Below are 20,578 nucleotides of genomic sequence, written 5' to 3'. Positions count from 1 at the left end.
TTCTTACACTGGGGAGGGGAATCATATATAGTATATGCTTGTATTGTGATTTTTGTGGAGGAAATCTCAATAATATTTAATTCTATACAATTTCCATGATAGTTCAGTCCAACAAATATTTATTTGTGTCTACTCTGCACTAGCTACTAGGGAAATGATGATTAATAGTCCCTGATCTTAGGGGATTTTCAATCTACATAGTCATTAAAATGTCTTTCTCTTCTTTATATTCTGTGTCCCTCAGTAGGCCAGGCAATCTCATAAAATTGGAACAACCATCTCATTAAGAATAACTGTCTTTTCTACAAAAAAAAAAATCAAAACTAAGTAAGAGAAAGAACATTGATGCAGAACATCAGACTCTAATTACAGATGTCTCCTACTTCCATCTCCCATGCCCCACTTTGAACTATAGTCCTTGAACCTGAGATATGGCTTGGACCATGAGCCCCACACTCCTGGGACCCCATATCTGCAAAACAATTACATAAGCTCCGTGGCTTTTGATAAGGGGTTTGTCTTTTTGAAGGTCTTCACTTGATCTATTTTAAAACCTCAGTAGCATCATCTACAGGCTAGCTTAATTGTATCTATCAAATTAGAAAGATGTTATTATAATCCATGCTAACTAATGTTGCAATAAATAATATCTCTCATGTATTTCTGTTGAGAATTTAAATTGGGACATACTTTCTCAAGAACAATTCAGCTATGCATATCAAGGGCCTCAAAATAGTCATATCTTAGTCTAATAAATCTCTCTAGAAGTCTATCTTAAGGTAATAATCAATGCACACGAAGATTTGAGCATGAGGCTTTCACTGTAACTTTATTTATGAAAATAATCTGAAAGTCCATCAATATGGGTTTGACTAAGTAAATGTTAATATAAATAATTATAATAACTAAAACAAAGTGGGCTTACACTGTAAAACTGCACCTATAGTATATGAGTTTATTTGTTTAAAGTATATAGTCATAGAAAAATACTAGAAGGTTATTTGTACATTCTGTGTTGTTTACATTTTTACAATGAAAGAAGATCTATAACTTTAAAACAAGCATTCTCAGGGGGTGATATAGCCACCAATGGGGCATACACTGTTTTGAGGAGTGGGAGGACAAAAGAAATCTTAGATATTACAATGGTTTATAACCTTCAAAAGGGCCACAGTGCATAAACAGATGTACAGTATGCAGAATTAACACTTCAGGGGACTAGGTGGGAGCATGTAGCAAAAATACACGCAAAAACTCAGTATTTTAACACTATTAGCTGGCAGGGAAGGGGGTGGTTAAAACAAAATGAACAAGAGAAATATCAGAATGAAAACAAACTCCAAAACATTAGCAGTGATCATATTTAAGTTGCAGCATTTTGGGTGCTTTTTGTATTATTCAATGACAAAATATAACGTGTATACAATGAAAATGTACATTCATAATAAGAAATGAACATTTTAATTTAAATTTAAATGGTTAATTTTATGCTATGTATGTAAAATAAAATTTCACCACAATTAAATATACCTTTCTTGGGGGTTGGGAAGATGAGGAGGGATAAACCAAAGAGTTTACATACTTAGTGCATAACCCATGGACACAGGCAATAGGTGGCCAAGACCTGAGGGCGTGGGTTAGAGCTGGGAGGAGGCAGTTAAAGGGACGGATGGGAGACATCCATAATACTATCAACAATAATATATATATATATTAAAAATTAATAAAATAAAATTTCAAAAAAATAAAAGAATTTAATTGCAATTTAAACTAATGAAGCACTTTAATTTAAATTCTAAAAGGGCTTACTGCACGTGAGAATGAGGAGATAAACCGATGGATCTGTGTTGGCCCTTCTGTGTTGCAGGGCTATTACTTCCACACTGAAAACCCCTTCAAGGACTGGCCGGGCGCATTTGAAGAAGGCTTGAAGAGGCTGAAGGAAGGGGACCTCCCCGTCACCATCCTTTTCATGGAGGCCGCGATTCTTCAGGACCCGGGAGATGCAGAGGTGTCTTTCCCCCTCATCCTGCCAGGCTCAGAGAGGGGCCGCATGGGCTAGTGAGGGACAGGGGGTGACACAGAGCTCTACTGATGGCATTTCCATCGAGTCACGGTTCCCACAGGGGTTAGCCTGGCATAGTGTGATATAACCTGTGTTCTAACCAAATCTGCAATGTCTGTCTGTGGTGCCACAAAAGACAGGATGGAGAGACGAGATGAAAAACTAATACTGCCTACCTGGTCGCTCAGCAGCGGCGTTCAGGGGCAGTGTGCTGTCTTATCCGGGTCTAGAGAGACACCCTCTCTCACCATTGATTTACTCACTCCACCTGTATCAGACACATGCTCCATCCCAGGACTTGTGCCACACACTGGCTCAGATCTCTGGAAGGCTGGAGACATGGGACAACTGAAAAGACGGGTTAACGATCTATCTGGAGGAACAAGTAAACAAACCAGGGCAGGGTAATAAATGCAAGTGCACGGGAGGCTAGGAGAGCAGACAGCAGGACACTGACTCAGCCTTCCCCTCTGAGTGAATCCGGGGCTGAACTTCCAGGGCGAGAGGCCTCATTAAAGACAGCAGGAAGCGGAGTTGTTGTTCGGAGGAAATGGCTGTTGGCTGAGCAGAGGGGCCTGAAACGTTAGGTGAGGGGATGAGGGGGGGGAGAGAATGGCAGGAGTGGAGGCACCAAGAGGCAGGCAAGAGTTTGAACTTCATCCTGAAAGCCATGGGGAAGGACCACTAGGAAAGGACATGTTAGAAAAACCCCTTTCTCTGAGCTGTGAAGGGTGATTGCAGAGACCACCAAAGAGGCTTCTCCAATCTTACCTTGGTCCACGACACTTCCAAACCTGTGGAGGCCTGTAATAAGAGAGTGGCAAGTAGAAAGTCTTTCTTCATAGATTGTAGTTTTCGGGAAACTTCTTATAAGGGATGCGCGCCCAGAGGAATTTGAGAAATGTTTAGGAATGGTTCTGTACGGTGCTGAGAAGGCGGTTCAGCTTCTCAGACTCTGGCATTCTGTGTGGGTTCAAACACAGCAGTATCATGAGCTCTCCTGCTGGTTGGCCATGAGCCATGTGGTCTGGGACAAGGCATTTTTTTTTTTTTTACATATTTTATTGATTTTTTTTTTTTGCCCCCCTCCCTCCCTCCCACACATCCCCTCCCTCCCCAGAGTTTTATGTCCATTGGTTGTACTTATATGCATGTATACAAGTCCTTCGGTTGATCTATTATCTCCCCCAGATCCTCCTCCCCTCCCAGCTGTAATTTGACAAACTGCTTGTTGCTTTACTGACTCTATATCTATCTTTTGGTTCATCAGTTTATAATGATCTTTATTATCCACAAATGAGTGAGGTCATGTGGTGTTTCTCTTTCATTGATTGGCTTATTTCACTCAGCATGATGTTCTCCAATTCCATCCAGGTTGCTGCAAATGATGAGAATTCCTTCTTTTTTTTATGGCAACACAGTATTCCATTGTGTAGATGTACCATAGTTTTTGGATCCAATCATCTGCTGACGGGCACCTAGGCTGTTTCCAAATTCTGGCTATTGTAGATTGTGCTGCTATGAACATAGGGGTGCATATATCCTTTCTGATTGGTGTTTCTAGTTTCTTGGGATATATTCCTAGAAGTGGGATTACTGGGTCAAATGGGAGTTCCATTTTCAGTTTTTTGAGGAAACTCCACACTGTTCTCCACAGTGGTTGCACCAGTCTGCATTCCCACCAGCAGTGCACGAGGGTTCCTTTTTCTCCACAACCTCGCCAACACTTGTCCTTTGTTGATTTGTTGATGTTGGCCATTCTGACAGGTGTGAGATGGTACTGCATTGTTGTTTTGATTTGCATCTCTCGGATAATTAGTGACTTTGAGCATGTTTTCATGTGCCTTTTGGCCTTCCTTCTGTCTTCTTTTGAAAATATTCTATTTAGGTCCATTGCCCATTTTTTAATTGGATCATTCATCTTCCTTTTATTTAGTTGTATCAGCTGTCTGTAGATGTTGGAGATTAAACTTTTATCAGTGGTGTTATTTGCAAATATGTTCTTCCACACCGTGGGCTTTCTTGTTGTTTTGTTGATGGTTTCTTTTGCTGTGCAAAAGCTTTTTATTTTGATGTAGTCCCATTTGTTTATTTTCTCTTTAGCTTCCATTGCCCTAGGGGCAGTATCAGTGAAGAAGTTCTTTTGGCATACGTCTGAGATTTTGCTGCCTGTGGATGCTTCTAGTATTTTTATGGTTTCCCGTCTGATGTTTAAGTCCTGCATCCATTTTGAGTTTATTTTTGTGTATGGTGTAAGTTGGTGATCTAGTTTCATTCTTTTGCATGTGTCTGCCCAATTTTCCCAACACCATTTATTGAAGAAACTGTCTTGACTCCATTGTATATTCGTGCATCCTTTGTCAAATATTAATTGAGCATAGTGATTTGGGTTGATATCTGGGTTCTCGATTCTATTTCATTGATCTATATGTCTTTTCTTGTGCCAGTACCAGGCTGTTTTGAGAACAGTGGCTTTGTAATACAGTTTGAAGTCTGGTATTGAGATCCCTCCTACTTTACCCTTCTTTCTCAGAATTGCTGTGGCTATTCGGGGTCTTTTATTGTTCCAAATGAACTTTTGGAGAGTTCTTTCTAGGTCAGTGAAATATGCTGTTGGTATTTTAATGGGGAGTGCATTGAACCTATAGATTGCTTTAGGAAGTATGGACATTTTGATGATGTTGATTCTACCAATCCATGAACATGGTATGTTCTTCCATCTCCTTACATCTTCCTCTATCTCTTTTTTCAGTGTCGTGTAGTTTTCTGCATATAGGTCCTTTACTTCCTTAGTTAAATTTATTCCTAGGTATCTTAATTTTTTTGGTGCGATGGTAAATGGAATTACTTTTTTAGTCTCTGTTTCTGTAGTTTCACTGTTGGTGTATAGAAATGCCATGGATTTCTTGGCATTAATTTTGTATCCTGCTACATTGCCAAATTCATTTATTAAGTCAATTAGTTTTTTAATGGAGTCTTTTGGTTTTTTATGTACAATATCATGTCATCTGCAAATAAGGATAACTTTACTTCTTCTTTTCCAATTTGGATGCCTTTTATTTCCTCCTCTTATCTAATTGCAATGGCTAGTACTTCCAGTACTATGTCAAACAGGAGTGGCGAGAGTGGGCATCCCTGTCTTGTTCCTGTTCTTAGAGGGAATGGTTTTAGTTTTTGCCCATTTAGTATAATGTTGGCTGTGGGTTTATCATATATAGCTTTTATTATGTTGAGGTGTGATCCTTGTACTCCCACCTTGTTAAGAGTTTTTATCAGGAAAGGGTGTTGGATTTTATCAAATGCTTTTTCTGCATCAATTGATATGACCATATGATTTTTATCTTTCAATTTGTTTATGTGATGTATCATGTTTATTGATTTGCGGATATTGTACCATCCTTGCATTCCTGGAATAAATCCTACTTGGTCATGGTGTATGATCTTTGTGATGTTCTTCTGGAGTCGATTTGCTAGAATTTTGTTGAGGATTTTGGCATCTATGTTCATGAGGGATATTGGCCTGTAATTCTCTTTCATTGAGTTGTCTTTATCTGGTTTTGGTATTAGGGTGATGCTGGCTTCATAGAAGGAGTTTGGAAGTGTTCCTTCCTCTTGGATTTTTTGGAATAGTCTGAGGAGGATAGGTTTTAGTTCTTCCTTGAATGTTTGGTAAAACTCTCCTGTGAAGCCATCTGGCCCTGGGCTTTTGTTTGCTGGAAGCTTTTTGATGACTGTTTCAATTTCTTCCCAAGTCACTGGTCTATTGAGATTTTTAGATTCTTCCTGATCGAGTTTTGGAAGTTTGTATTTTTCTAGGAATATGTCCATTTCCTCCAGGTTGTTCAGTTTGTTGGAATAGAGTTGTTCATAGTATTTTGTAACAATCCGTTGTATTTCGGTAGGGTCTGTTGTTATTTCACCTCTTTCATTTCTGATTTTGTTTATTTGGGTCCTCTCTCTTTGTTTCTTTGTTAGCCTGGCTAGAGGTTCATCTATCTTGTTTATTCTTTCAAAGAACCAGCTCTTGGTTTTGTTGATCTTATGTATTTTTTTTTTGGTCTCTATGTCGTTTATCTGTGCTCTGATTTTTGTTATTTCCTTCCTTCTGCTTACACTGGGCTTTTCTTGTTGCTCCTTTTCTAACTCTTTGAGTTGTAGAGTTAGATCATCTGTTACCCTTTTTTCTAGTTTTTTGCAATAGGCTTGTAAGGATATGAACTTCCCTCTCAAAACTGCTTTTGCTGTGTCCCATAGATTTTGGATTGTTGTGTTTTCATTGTCATTTGTTTCCAGGATGTTTTTAATTTCTTCCTTGATTTCTCTGGTAACCCAGTCCTTGTTTAATAGCATGCTGTTTAGTCTCCATGTGTTTGATTTCTTTGGATTATTTTTATTGTAGTTAATTTCCAGTTTTATGCCATTATGGTCTGAGAAGATACTTGATATGATTTCTATCTTCTTGAATTTGAAGAGACTTTGCCTATGTGGGACAAGTCATTTAAACCCTCTCAGCTTCCGTTCCCTCATACGTAAAGTGGAAATCACGATTGTAATAACCATCTGATTTGGGTTTGGCGAGGGTTAAATTTGTTTAGTGCTCAGTTCAGTGTCTGCTGCATCAGTATTTAGCCTTTATTACTACTATTGGTTGTACTACATGTTGAAGGAACAAGTACACTGGTCACTAAAGCCCCGGGTATCTTGTTAGTCAAAACACTGATAATGAAATGAGACTGAACTAAGAGCTGGCATTCAGAATCAATATATTAGCATTTTTCAAAAGCTATTTAAAAAAAAAAAAAGGTGAAGAGAGTTGCCAAAGAACATATATACATAACCCATAACCCATGGACACAGACAACAGTGTGATGAAGGCCAGGGGAGGGGTTGCAGGGACTGGGCGGAAGTGGGCAAAGGGGGGACATCTGTAATGGTGTCAACAACAGCAAAGATGTTTGAATCATGGTAGAAGAGAAAATTGTTGCATTAGTAGAAAAATACAGGTCACACATGCCCCCTGCCAAAAAATGATGTTACCTTACATTTCTAAATGCCCTATGTTCTCATGTATATTATATCATTTGACAAAACAACTTTGGGAGGTTAAAAAAAAGTATGCGTTATTATCCCAGATTCATTAATGAGAAAATGAGGAGACTTGATTACAAGTGGGTCCCAGATAATGACCCAGGGTTTCTGAATCTGTGAGGACCCCAATCTAAGATAGCAGACATTCTGTGGACAGTACAGGTGATGCCCAAAGCCTGGGAAGAAGCCCTCAGAGAAAGACTTCCATCCATCTCTTCTTTTTTAAAAAAAATATATTTTACTGATTTTTTTACAGAAAGGAAGGGAGAGAGAGAGAGTTAGAAACATCATTGAGAGAGAAACATCAGTCGGGGAAGGGAGAGGGAGAGAGAGTTAGAAACATCAATGAGAGAAAAACATCAGTCAGCTGCCTCCTGCACACTGGGGATGTGCCCACAATCAAGGTACATGCCCTTGACCGGAATCGAACCTAGGACCTTTCAGTCTGCAGGCCAATGCTCTATCCACTGAGCCAAACCAGTTAGGGCATCCATCCATCTCTTCTTAAGAAGCATTCTATGATGTATGGAAGGTAACATAAAAAAATGGATGCTGCTTTGTGTACATTTGAAAGATTAAAAAGGGTCACTAAAATTGTGGGGAGAAATAATTAGTACTTTTATGAGTGTGTATAGCATGTGTGATAATAATTCATAATTTGTAGCGCTTTAAGATGACTCTATATGTTTTCATATAGCTTATTTTCAAACATCCATAGCAATGATTCTCAACGATGGGAGAGTTATGCAACTTCCCAAACCTTTTCAAATCCCCAGGACTCAGATACACCCCCAGCAAATTTGAGGACAAGGTGTGTAATGAGAGGTCTTTTTTATGTGCATTGCTCTTGTAATGGTGTGAGAATTACTGGGCTAATATTAAAAAAGTCATTCTAGATGTGAAAAACATTATGTGCTTGGAGATATTCCTCACATTATTTGCAATAGCAAAGGACTGAAAACAATCTCAGAGCAATAAAGGAACTGGTTGAGTTAATAATAGTATTTAATAATAGTATATCCATTCAACAAAATTTAAATCCATAACTATAAGTAGGAAGATTTTGTAAAACCACGAAAAAAATGCTATGATGCAATATAAAGTGTTAAGTGTAGGCTTTAAAATTGTAGGTACATTACATTGCACTTTATATGTTTTGTGCATTTTGACAGTGATTATACAGGGAGGGGCAAAAGTAGGTTTATAGTTGTTTAGATGGAAAATAATACAATAAGTAACAACACAGGAATAAACTGTGTCATGTCCTCAAAACTGTAAACCTACTGCCCAACCCTAAAATAGGGCATTAAACACCTTGTAAGGGGTTTGGTTTTGTTTTGCCCTAGTTCCTAAATTTCCTGTTGCCTCTTCGAATTACTGCTTGACTTTCATTTATACAAGTTAATTTTGTACATCTTGAGACTTCTTACTGTAAACTTTATTTAGCTACATTTCTGAATTGTTTTTCTACCTTTTATCATCACAAATGCATACTTTTGTGTGCTTATCTTTTGGTCTTAAGATGCCTAATATCTCAGAAACGCAGAGGTTTTCATGGGTCACAGGAAAGTTTCCAAGTGTCACAAAAGAATTTGACTAGAGAAACGCATGCACTATTTTCCCCCTTTCCAAGACTCTCCCATCTGAGACAGGTTGCTCTGCATAGAGGGATCTGTGGCAGGTAAACAAACCAACTACTGCACATGAGTGATTAATTTGCTTCCTCTTGCAATGTTGACATCAGTTGTTTCTTGTAGGCATGGCAGTTCCTCGGGATAACTCAGGCAGAGAATGAAAACGAGCAAGCAGCTATTGTCGCCCTCCAGAGGTAGTGAAGCTAAGTGCAAAACCACGGGCCTGGTGGTCACCTGTGAATGGACTTCCCGTTGCTCCAGATTTACCTTTTGACCTTCATACACATTGCAAAGAATTTGGCTGGAATAAGTGCTGAGAGGTCCCATAGGACTTATACATAGCTGTGAAAAATTGGAACCGATGAAGAAATAATGTTCCTCAGTCTCAATGTTAGGCCATTTACAAATCGTTGGCCTTCATTCGCATGAAAGAGTCTATGTCAAAAGCAGTCATAAAATAGACTCACTGAATTAATAGTCCTTTTAATGTCCTATCTTTCTACAACATTTGAAAGTTCTCTTCAGAAAAAAATATATACTCAAAGTAATCTCAATGCAGTTTTAACTGTGATGTCTACAAAGCATCTCCCGAGATATTTTCCGCAACCTGCAAGTTTAACTCCTGAGCCCCTGACTAAAGCTCTAGACTACTTTGGGAGGGTGTAGCATCACACCATACTTGATTAGAGACCCCATTTAAACTCTGGCGGGGGGGGGGGGGAGACAGACCCTACTCTTTCATATACATTAGATATAGATATAGATATAGATATAAAGATATATAGATATATATCCTCTTCCTAAAGCACTGATATATGGACCATCTAGATCTGCTACTCAGTCTTATTCAGAGACTCCTAGCATCGTCATCACCTGGGGTCCTGTCAGACCCACACAGCCTGGGCCCATCATAGGTCCTCTGTATCAGAGGCTGCACAACCAAGAACCCATGATTCCCATGCACATCAAAGTTTGAAAAGCCCTTGCCAGAGGCCAGTGGAATAGCATGAGGGGAAGCATCGTAGCCTGGGAAACCCACATTGATAGTCTGGAGACATGGAATTTCCCTCTCCTTTTTACACTACGCTGTTCAATCTTTCATCTGTCCAGATTCAACTCTAATCAGTTTGCTTTGTGGATAAGGTGCATTTAATACATTGACAGTAAAACAGAGTTAATGATATCCCCTACTTCTCATTAGATTAACTATTAATAAATTGTGTGCAGGGATTTGCCACATTTTCTGTAGTTTTTAAATTATTTATTAAAATTGCCAAACCTGACATGCATCAGGGTGAGTTTTAACTTCCTTAAAAATAAGCGTAGGTCCTAATTTTCATGTAGGTAATGAATGTGATATTCTCCAGGGGCTTAACATAGCCTTAGCAAATACTATTTAATTAAAGACCTTAAGATTTTCTAAAGAACTGTTCAGACTCTAACTCCAGAAAAACAAAAATTCTGAAATTGGCTTTCCCCCCTTCCTTCAGGTGCTTAGAATTGCAGCCCAACAACTTGAAAGCTTTGATGGCTTTGGCCGTGAGCTACACGAACACGGGCCATCAGCAGGATGCCTGTGACGCACTGAAGAACTGGATTAAGCAAAACCCAAAGTACAAATACCTGGTGAAGAGCAAGAAGGGATCTCCAGGCCTCGCCCGGAGGATGTCTAAGTCTCCCGTGGATAGGTATCCACATCATTAAATTACGCCCTCACACACACAATTAATCACCCTGACGGTAATGAACGAGCCTGGGGTCCCCGCCACCCGGGCCAGATGGCATGTAGGACAGCGTTCTGCCAGGAGAGCAGCGCTGATTGAAAAGATCGAGCTGAGAGTGGGGCCAACCTTTGGACACGTGATCTACACCGTGGGCACCCACAGATATTTATCGGAGTGCCATACGCTAAAGCCAAATGCTCTGGGCACATAATTAACCCGAAATAAATGATAATAAGTAGCCTTGTGCCAAGTTTTGTAAAGCCTGAGAATTAGGTATGGGGTGGGGCGGGGGCGGGGGTGGGGGGGGGAATGGAAGTCCTTTCTTCCGGAATGTTATTTCTATCAGCAATAAACGATGCTGTTAAATTCTTTCTCACTGGGGCCTCGGGCACCCAGGGTTTTCTCCTTCCAGGATCAGTGGAACGCTCCTTTCCTGGCACAGTTTGTGTCTCTGTACGACAAAGTATTTCAGGGACATCAGCAGGAATGTTTAAACTGCAGTGTTAATAATAGTCCTCTCAAACACTAAGATGTTTTAAGCAAGATATTTTTTCCAGTCTGTAAAGAATAGCGGACATGATAGAAAAGCATTTATTTACGTTCAGACTCTTTGGGTTACAGATCTGCTTTCCCCCTGGCAGCTCTGTTCTGGAAGGAGTGAAGGAATTATATCTGGAAGCCGCCCACCAAAACGGAGATGTGATCGACCCAGACCTGCAGACAGGTCTCGGGGTGCTGTTCCACCTGAGCGGGGAGTTTAACAGAGCGATCGATGCCTTCAACGCCGCCTTAACTGTCCGGCCAGAGGTGAGTGCCCAGCAAGAAACCATACGGTTCTCGGTTAAAGGACAGTTTTCACCAGATGTACTTCGTACATTCTCTTGATCCTCACCTGAGGATTTTTTTCCATTGATTTTTAGAGGGGATGAGAAAGGAGAGAGAGAGAGAGAGAGAGAGAGAGAGAGAGAGAGAGAGAGAGAGAGAGAGAGAGGTGAGAGAGACACATGGATTGGTTGTCTCCCACATGAGCCCCAGCTGGACTAGGATCCAACCTGCAACCCAGGCACATGCCCTTGACCGGGAATCGAACTGAGACCCTCGGGTGCGCAGACCAGTGCTCTAACCACTGATCCAGCTGGGCAGGGCTGTGCATTTTTGCTTCACTTTATTTCCCTGCACCCAGCCATTGAAAGCGATCAGTACTCATGATGTGCCACTGTAGCTATTCATACTTAAATATCTAAAATAGAAACATGAACTGCCTGACAGCACCCCATGGTAGCTCTCCTTGATGAAGGAGGGTCATTTCCCTAAAGATCTTTGAGTAATTAATTCCCCTGTCCATGAGCTCCGGATAAATGTTCAGCCACCAGCTTCTGCTGCAGGGACATGAGAACTCTGCCAGGGTGGCCGGTGCTGGTGGGTAGAGGCCCCTCTCTCTGTCATCAGGACTATTCCTTGTGGAACCGCCTGGGGGCGACCTTGGCGAATGGAGACCGCAGCGAGGAAGCCGTGGAGGCCTACACGCGGGCGCTGGAGATCCAGCCGGGCTTCATCCGCTCCAGATACAACCTGGGCATCAGCTGCATCAACCTGGGCGCCTACAGGTGAGGTGTGACAGGGAGCGAGCGGGGGACCAAGGCAGGATAACCTGATAGGTGGTTTGCCACTAAAATGTCTCCTTTTAGAAGTAATCCTCGTCCTCCTCCTCCTCCTGCTTTTCTTCCTCCTCCTCCTCCTCTTCCTTCCTCCTCCTCCTCCTCCTCCTCCTCCTCCTCCTCCTCCTCCTCCTCCTCCTCCTCCTCCTCCTTGTCCTCCTCCTCATCTTCCTCTTCCTCCTCATCTTCCTCTTCCTCCTCCTCCTCATCTTCCTCCTCCTCATCTTCCTCCTCCTCATCTTCCTCCTCCTCCTTTCTCCTCCTCCTCCTCCACTTCTCCCTCCTCCTCCTCTTCTTCCTCCTCTTTTTCCTCCTCCTCCTCCTCCTCCTCCTCCTCCTCCTCCTCCTCCTCCTCCTCCTTCTCCTCCTCCTAAGGGCACGCTTCCCAGCTCCTGAGGTCTGTTGAAGCAGCAACAATTTGTTCAGTGTTACTCAATCTTTAGAGTGCAGCCATCCTACTGGGACCACGTGAAATGCAGATCCCCAGGCCCCATCTAGAGACTTTTTTTTTTAATTTAGTCAGGCAGGATTGGGACAAGTTATCTGGATTCTTAACATCCTCAAGGGCGACTCTGAGAATAATCTGAACTTTCATTCTCCTGGTAAGGGAAAGAAAACCTGGGGGTATGAGAGAGAGGGAGGCAGGAGAACCAGCAAAATGACTTAAAAAGGGTCCAAGGCCAGATTTTGGCAAAGCACAACCAAGAACCCAGGTTCTCTAAGCCAATAAAGTGAGCAATAAAACAATTTTCAGGAACTATTTGTAAAATGTGGGTTTACTGTTTGAAATGCTTTTCTTTTTCTCTCACGATTCCTCACTATCACTTGAGTGTATGTCCTCTCCTGTCTCATCCCCATCCACAGGGACTGTACACAACCTTTGTTTCCTTTGCGTAATGAAAATTCGGGTAATTCTTTTCTTCTTTCTTTTTCTATTTTTTTTCTCCTATTTTCTTTCTTTTTTTTAAAATATATTTTATTGATTTTTTACAGAGAGGAAGGGAGAGGGATAGAGAGTTAGAAACATCGAAGAGAGAGAAACATCGGTCAGCTGCCTCCTGCACACACACCTCCTAGTGGAAGTGTGCCCGCAACCAAGGTACATGCCCTTGACCGGAATCGAAACTGGGACCCTTCAGTCCGCAGGCCGTCGCTCCATCCACTGAGCCAAACCGGTTTTGGCTTTTCCTTCTATTTTCTAAGTAAACCAGTATTGCTGGTTTCTAAGTAAACCAGTTATACTTTTCATAACTGGAAAGAGAGAGAGGACTCAGTGTTCGTTTTAAACCTTTTTTCATTCCCAGGCTCTTAGAACCAGATAAGCTTGGGTTCCAATCACAGTTCTGCCGTTTATTAGTTTTATGACTCTGAGCCCATAATGGTGAGCCTCAATTTCCTCACCTGCTTCAAAGAGGGGGGTGGGGGAGTAAGAATGTCTATCTTGCAGGATTATTGTGCAGTTTAAGTACAATTGCCCAGCACAGAGCAGATGCTCCATACCTAGCAGGCATCAGTATTACGACTACTTCTGCTGTCATCGTCAGTATCATTATTGTTATTATTTAGGTTAAGTCATCAGAGAGCTACATAACTAGATGGCATCATTTTGCCATCTGAAGAATTCCTGTTTCTGAACTGCTTTGGGACACTGTGCCGTTGACAAACATTAAGGCTCTGGAAACTAGATGCTACATTTATAACAAAAGGGATCTTACCAAGAGCATTCATCAGTCCCTGGATTGCTTGGGTCAAAACCAGGAAACCTGAGTGACCCCTGAGCAGCTGGTTTGTGTTATGCTGTGGACGTTGTGACCTTGCTGAGGTCCTCATGACAGCAGCTGTGCAGAGGGCTAGATTGCAGGGTCCCTCCTCCCTGCACATCAACCTCTCAGGCCTGACAGTGTCCATGTTGTACGTTAACTTCATCCCTGGCTTCCTCTGATGTCCCTGACCTGATCTTATCTTTACAACGTTAAGCGCCATGTCAGTCGCCAGTGACTGAAACGGAAAGGAAGACAAAGCAGGCTTGGTACTTAAGGTGTTATGCATTTTGTTCACGTATTTTCTAGGTATGTTTTATGAGACAACTTAGGTCATTTTTTTGGAACAAGGACAGATGTAAATAAATACATATGTGCATGTAGGTACATTGAATTCAATTAAAGGAGGCTTTTGTAAGGCTTCTGGATGAGTTCTATTTATTTTTTTTTAAATATACTTTTATTGATTTCAAAGAGGAAGGGAGAGGAAGAAAGAGAAACATCAATGTGAGAGACAATCATTGATCGGCTGACTCTTACTGAGCATCAAGCCCACAACCCAGGCATGTGCCCTGACCGAGAATTGAACCATGTGACCTCCTGGTTCATAAGTCAATGCTCACTCACCAAGCCACACTGACCAGGCTGGATGAGCTTTTGTGTTTTTTCATTATTGCAACTGTTTGGTGTAAAAAACATACTTGAGGGGCCAACAGACCACTTTCTTGGCAATCACAGATGTAAGCCTCAGTAGAGCAAATATTTGCAGGAAGCTCCGAAGGTCCATGACAAGTAGAAATGGGCAACCCTGGTGAGGTGTGGACTTTTAACCCTCAAGCAGGACAAAAGCAAGTCAATGTTAAAGTTGCTGAATAAAATACAGAGTGCCTGGTTAAGTTGGAATTTCACATAAATAGTAAATATGATTTTAGGATAAATATTTCCCAAAGATTGCATGGGACATATTTATACTGAAACTTATTCTTTGTTTATCTGAAACTGAAATTTAACTGTGCATCCTGAATTCTTCCTGGCTAAGTCTGTCCATCTGGATCAAAGAGCAACTTTGGAACTTCTTGGCCAAGTTTTGTATGACTTAAATTGTCATGCTGGATATGGGAAAGCTTGTGAAGTGATAAACATATTGCATTTTTTTCCCCTGAAGGAAAAAAAAAAAAAAAAGACCATCAAGGGAGACACAAAATGAATTCTGAAAGTAAGTTTAACTTGAGGTGTAAGCATATATGTAGGAAATAACAATCCTCAATAGAGATGTGGCTCAGAGGAGAGCCAGGAGCTGGTACAAAGTCTGGGACGTGTCCCTTAAGAACTGCAGGTGTGCGTGTATACATCATAACACTCACTGTTTGTCATCTCACACTCTCTATAAGAAGTCAAAGGCATGCCCTACTCTAGTACTGAATACAGTTGAAGTAAGGAGAGGAAGTTGTTGACCTGAAATGAGGGTACAGCTTAAAATGCTACCCTGTTGTCAGTCGGAGTGCCAGAGTAGAGCTTAGACCAACGAATCTTAACCATTTCAAAAGTGAGCGCCCGTTTTTAATGAAAAGATAAATCTCATCCTCTTTGATAATAATACAGGGTGGGCAAAAGTAGATTTATAGTTGTTAGTCTGGAAAATAATATAATTAATAAGTCATAATCTATATATCTATATCTATATCTATATCTATATCTATATATCTATATCTATCACACCAAATCACAGCCAACGCTTCTGAGACCGCATGCCACAAAATGTGGCCCACCACCCAGCCCAGCCCGGAAATGGTCACTGTGGGCACCAGATAATGACGTCACATAGCAATGCCTGGCTTCCTCTCCCTAGCAACTAGCCTCCTTGGAGTTTCTTCAGGCCAGGCACATGACTTGTGTTATAACCAGGTGCAAACATTTTATACTTTAACCAAATGTCTGTGAAGCATTTTTCTGTACTTCATCTCATTTGATCCTCACAGAAATCCTGGGATAGTTAGATGGGAGACTTGGTGGAATCCGGATAAACAAACATTTAGAAAGTTTAGAAACTTGACCTAACTGAAAAAAAGTAAGAAATGTTGGACCTTGAAAATGACTTCAGGCTTTGTCACTGTGCAGGATATAATCAAATTCTGCTTCAGTTAAATATTTTATCCTTTTTTCTCCCTGCATGATCTACAGTAATAATCGGCTTCATGTTGATATTTACTGCTGTGTTGCTGACAATTACCTGAAAGAGAAGTTGGGGTGCTTCACTGGGCTGGGAAAAGTTTAGCTATTGAATAAATCAGAAAGCAGGTCTAATTAAGCAAGTTTATTCTATATATATAAAAGGCTGAGTTGATTCACACATGTGCAATACATAAGACAAAGAAAAGCTCTCGCTGGCGCCAATTGCACACGTGTGTTTCGATCTGTCATTGTCAATTGTGAATTTGGTTGACAGTTCTAATGCAGAGAAAGGGAAAATAGAGATATTAAAATATTTCTTCTAATTAATTTACTTTTAATGTGCATGAATCCATGCACCAGGCCACTAGTATGAGAATAAACTTTGTCTCCTGCATGCCTCCTACTGGGGATCAAGCCCACAACCTGGGCATTTGCCCTAACCAGGAATTGCACTGGTGACCTCTTTTTTTTTTTAATATATATTTTATTGATTTTTTACAGAGAGGAAGGGAGAGAGATAGAGAGCTAGAAACGTCGATGAGAGAGAAACATCGACCAGCTGCCTCTTGCACACCCCCTACTGGGGATGTGCCCGCAACCAATGTACATGCCCCTGACCGGAATCGAACCCGGGACCTTTCAGTCCTCAGACCGACGCTCTACCACTGAGCCAAACCGGTTTCAGCACTGGTGACCTCTTGATGCATGAGATGACACTCAACAAACTAAGCCATACAAGCCAGACATCTTTTACATTTTTAACAGCTACTGAGAACTTCACAGGGCTTTTCTTACGGGGTTTTATCTATGAATTTTGCCGTATTAGAACTTAAACAAAAACTTTTGAAAGGCTCATTTAAATATAATAAACTAATTACATGTTAATATTAATTACATATTTTACCGCTAAAAATTATTTTTCAAAACAAAAATAAATGTTTAGTGAAGAGTGGCATTCTTTTATCATTTTTTGTGAATCTATTAATATTTTGCTTAAAAGAAGACTCATTACTGCTTCCACATTCAATCTGTGGGATGTTGAAAAGCATGAGGTCCCTAGAAAATTCCAGTGTATATTCATGAGAGAATAACAATAAAAGGTAAAAGAACATCTCAGGATTACTTTAAACATTATTTTGGCCTCAATGATCCTCAGGGTTCCTCCAACAACACTTAAGAGAACAATTTAAATTAATGGTAGGAGTTTTTACATAAAATTATTCCACTGCACCTCACAAGGTTTTAAAATGACTTCTATTCTCCCTATTATATAGTTGGAGGGAACTGAGGTTTATAGAAGATAAAAAATTTGCCTACGGTAACATAATGGGAGACAAGCCCAGATGCTCTGATAAGAAACTGAACTCTTCTCCTGCTGCTCCCCATATTTCTATCATAAATAGGAAAAGTTAGACACTTTGTTTCTGAGGGGGTCCAGATGCTTCCTCTTCAACCCTAGTTATATAAACCACATCTGTGAATGGACTACGTCTTCACGTCACTCTTGGAGTAGAGAAAAGTGGATGCATTGAAGAGTTAGCCATTATTCTTCCTCTCCCACATGATTTTCCTAAAATAAAAAATTTCTTTGCTTTTTTTCTTTCTGATTTCACTACATTAAATGATGATTTTTCACAAAAGAGTAATGACAGAATCAGAAAGTTGTTCATCTGATGAGCCAACACACCATAGAAAGGTGATTTAGGATTTTAGACTAAAATAACTTCATCCATTTTTGTTGTCTTATTTGCTAACGCTGAAATGCCTTGCATTTGTAAATGTCTGTTTTTCTACCCTCTTAGAGAAGCGGTCAGCAATTTTCTCACTGCCCTCAGTCTGCAGAGGAAAAGCCGGAATCAACAGCAAGTTCCTCATCCTGCCATCTCCGGGAACATCTGGGCTGCCCTCAGAATCGCGCTGTCTCTGATGGACCAGCCAGAACTCTTCCAGGCGGCCAACCTCGGCGACCTGGATGTCCTCCTAAGAGCTTTCAATTTGGATCCTTGAAAGAAAAGAAAACATGATAATCCCTATCTATATGTGTACTCAGAAATGCAAACCTATTTTATTATGAATTCCAAAATGGTGACACCGGATGTTCAAAAGGCCGTGTTGAGAGAGCCTGAGGGAATACCTACAGACAATGCCCAGTCTCTGTTCAGATCCTAAAGCACAAAAATGTTATATGGAGTCAAGGTCGGGCTCGAAAGAAGAAGCGAGAGGCTCAAGACTAACCAAGATAAAGTAACTATGTGAATACTCTTTCCACAAGCTGCAAGCCTGTCGCAAAACATCTCCTTTGGGTTGTTGTCCCCACTTGCGACTGATAACACATCTAAGGGACTTGCTCATGGGACACCTGGAGAAAGCACTGCCTCAGATCAGGGAATTCTGACTCTTTCTGAACTGTCCCCTGAAATTCCCCCTTTTAGAAGATTGAACGTAGTTTGGGCCAAGGTGCATGCACAAATATTAACTCGACTAAAAAGAGGCATTGCTTACACCCGTCCCAATTTTAACTTTTACTGTAGCTTTTTGATTCCAGAGAAGGAGCTTTGCTGGCAAAAAGCAGTTTTTGCACTAGAAATTTTTTGCTGTTCCCAATCAAAACTTTTCTGGGACTGTATATATGCACTTTAATATCTTATTTATGCCTTGCTGGAGTTCTGTTTTGTTGCTCCAATTTTTAACGTGGGGGGTAAAAGATTTGGGAACTCAGCCTTGTTAGCTCAATGGACCAAATAAAAATTCCTGAAAATAGTTTTTCACAGTGTAGGGTTTTGAAGGAGTGTTTTCCTTAAAGCAGACGTGACAGAGGGTGTAAATATGCAAACACAGACCTTATTCATGTGCTGTCTGAGACTGTTTGACCTTAAGCAGGCGATTAGGCCCTGTTTCTTCATGCATTCTCTGCAGGATGGAAGTTCGATGATGTCATGATTTCTAATGAGTTAACATTAACTTACCTAAATTTCATATTTCACTTGCTTACCAACTGCCCGGCACACTGATATTCCTTTTCCATTGTTAATATTTTAAATAGCATTTCTTAAGAGTGATAAATACATTTTTCCTAACAATTGTGCTTTTCTGAGTTCCATAATAATCTGCACTGCTCACCCTTTTGCATTCTAAGTGACAGAGACCAGTACTTTGGAGCTGAGTCTCCCTGAACATCAGAGGTTTCACATGAAAGATGCATGCCCCTGGGCTCTCCTCTTGAACATTTATGAAGTACTGTATTAGGACTTCCCGTTGGCAATGGTCTTTTATTCCATTGGTTCCATCCCACTCGGTTCTTCAGAGTGTTCTGTGCTTGTTGGGGGACTCAGCAATTATTCAGAAAGACATCACTTTTGGAAGGTTTAGAAAAATTGTTTGCAAAATGCTAACCAAAATATAACCTCACCAATGCCTAGTTCCGGTAACTTGTCCTAGTAAGCTGTCCCATTCTACTTCAGTTTGTCTGGTTCCTCCAGGATCTTCCCAAAGCAATCTGACTCTAGCTTTTCCTCATGTCCTTTGGTTAGTAATAGCTGGTTTTACTCATGAATATATCTAGTTAACCAGGAAAACCAGCCTTTGGATCAAGACAGTTCAATTGACTGGGGAGTTAGCTTCTACTGCACACAGAAATGGTCTCCTCTGTTACTTTCAAAGTCCCTGGCATAAGAAGGGGCCTCAGGTTAACATGAAACCACAAATCCTTGAGGCTTCCGTGCATTATAACCTATTCTAGTTTACAAAGACAAAGAGTTGAGGGCCCTGTGGTGGCAGCTTTGCTGTTCACTGTCAAAGCTCACTCGGGTGAGGTGATGCCTCCAGCTGGACCAGCAGGAGGCAAGGCATTGAGGCATTCACCAGTGGGCAGCAGTGGCAACCAGTCTTGACCTATTTTCCTTCAGGCTCAGAAGCAAAGAAAAGCTCAACAAGATTTTCAAGTATGGTATTCTCCGGAATTTCAGAATCCTAGAAACTCAGCCTTGGAAGGACTCATAGGACCAGCCGCCAACCGATGGTAGCTACTGGCTGAGTATCCCTAATGGAATAGCATCCCTTCTCCTAACGTCCCTTCCTCCTTCGTATCCCTGTGCATCCATGCTGGCCAGCGGACTTGCATCCATCATAGTCCATTAGGAACCTCCAAACAAAGAGTTAAAAGCCACTTTCATAAATGTTCTGCTTATGACAACATTCTATACTTTCAATAGTAACTAAATTTGCAATAGTAATAGACTGTTTTATTAGCTTTGCTGCCACTATGAAATGAGATCAGTAACAATTTAAAGCCTGACTGTTGGGTAAATGTGCATTGTTTTTATTTAAATTGATTGTTGCTAAGTACTGGCAAATTTGGGACCCCATTTTATTTTGCTATTTGAGTATAAAACAACTTCAAACTCCAAGGAATTGTTTTCAGTGAGAGTGAACAATTTTCCATTCCCATCATAATTTGGTAATTTGCAGAGCATTTGGT

At 40.9% G+C, this 20,578-nt stretch overlaps 1 protein-coding gene across 5 annotated transcripts in view; it reads left to right on the top strand.

Annotated features, from left to right (window-relative positions):
* The window catches only part of PEX5L (peroxisomal biogenesis factor 5 like), a 225,847-nt gene extending 206,938 nt beyond the window's left edge, over positions 1-18,909 (top strand). For all 5 annotated transcript variants that reach the window (XM_084875555.1, XM_084875553.1, XM_084875552.1 and 2 more), the window contains 6 exons: positions 1,868-2,011; positions 8,911-8,981; positions 10,278-10,475; positions 11,153-11,318; positions 11,961-12,118; positions 17,904-18,909. In XM_084875555.1, coding sequence (XP_084731681.1) covers positions 1,868-2,011; positions 8,911-8,981; positions 10,278-10,475; positions 11,153-11,318; positions 11,961-12,118; positions 17,904-18,108 — 942 coding nt within the window. In that variant the 3' untranslated portion in view covers positions 18,109-18,909. The remainder of the gene's footprint in view (positions 1-1,867; positions 2,012-8,910; positions 8,982-10,277; positions 10,476-11,152; positions 11,319-11,960; positions 12,119-17,903) is intronic.
* Positions 18,910-20,578: the final 1,669 nt, after the last annotated feature.

The sequence above is a fragment of the Pipistrellus hanaki genome, assembly GCF_964339955.1.
Source record: "Pipistrellus hanaki genome assembly, chromosome: 2".
Classification (NCBI taxonomy): domain Eukaryota; kingdom Metazoa; phylum Chordata; class Mammalia; order Chiroptera; family Vespertilionidae; genus Pipistrellus; species Pipistrellus hanaki.
This window is presented reverse-complemented; position numbering and strand designations above follow the sequence as displayed.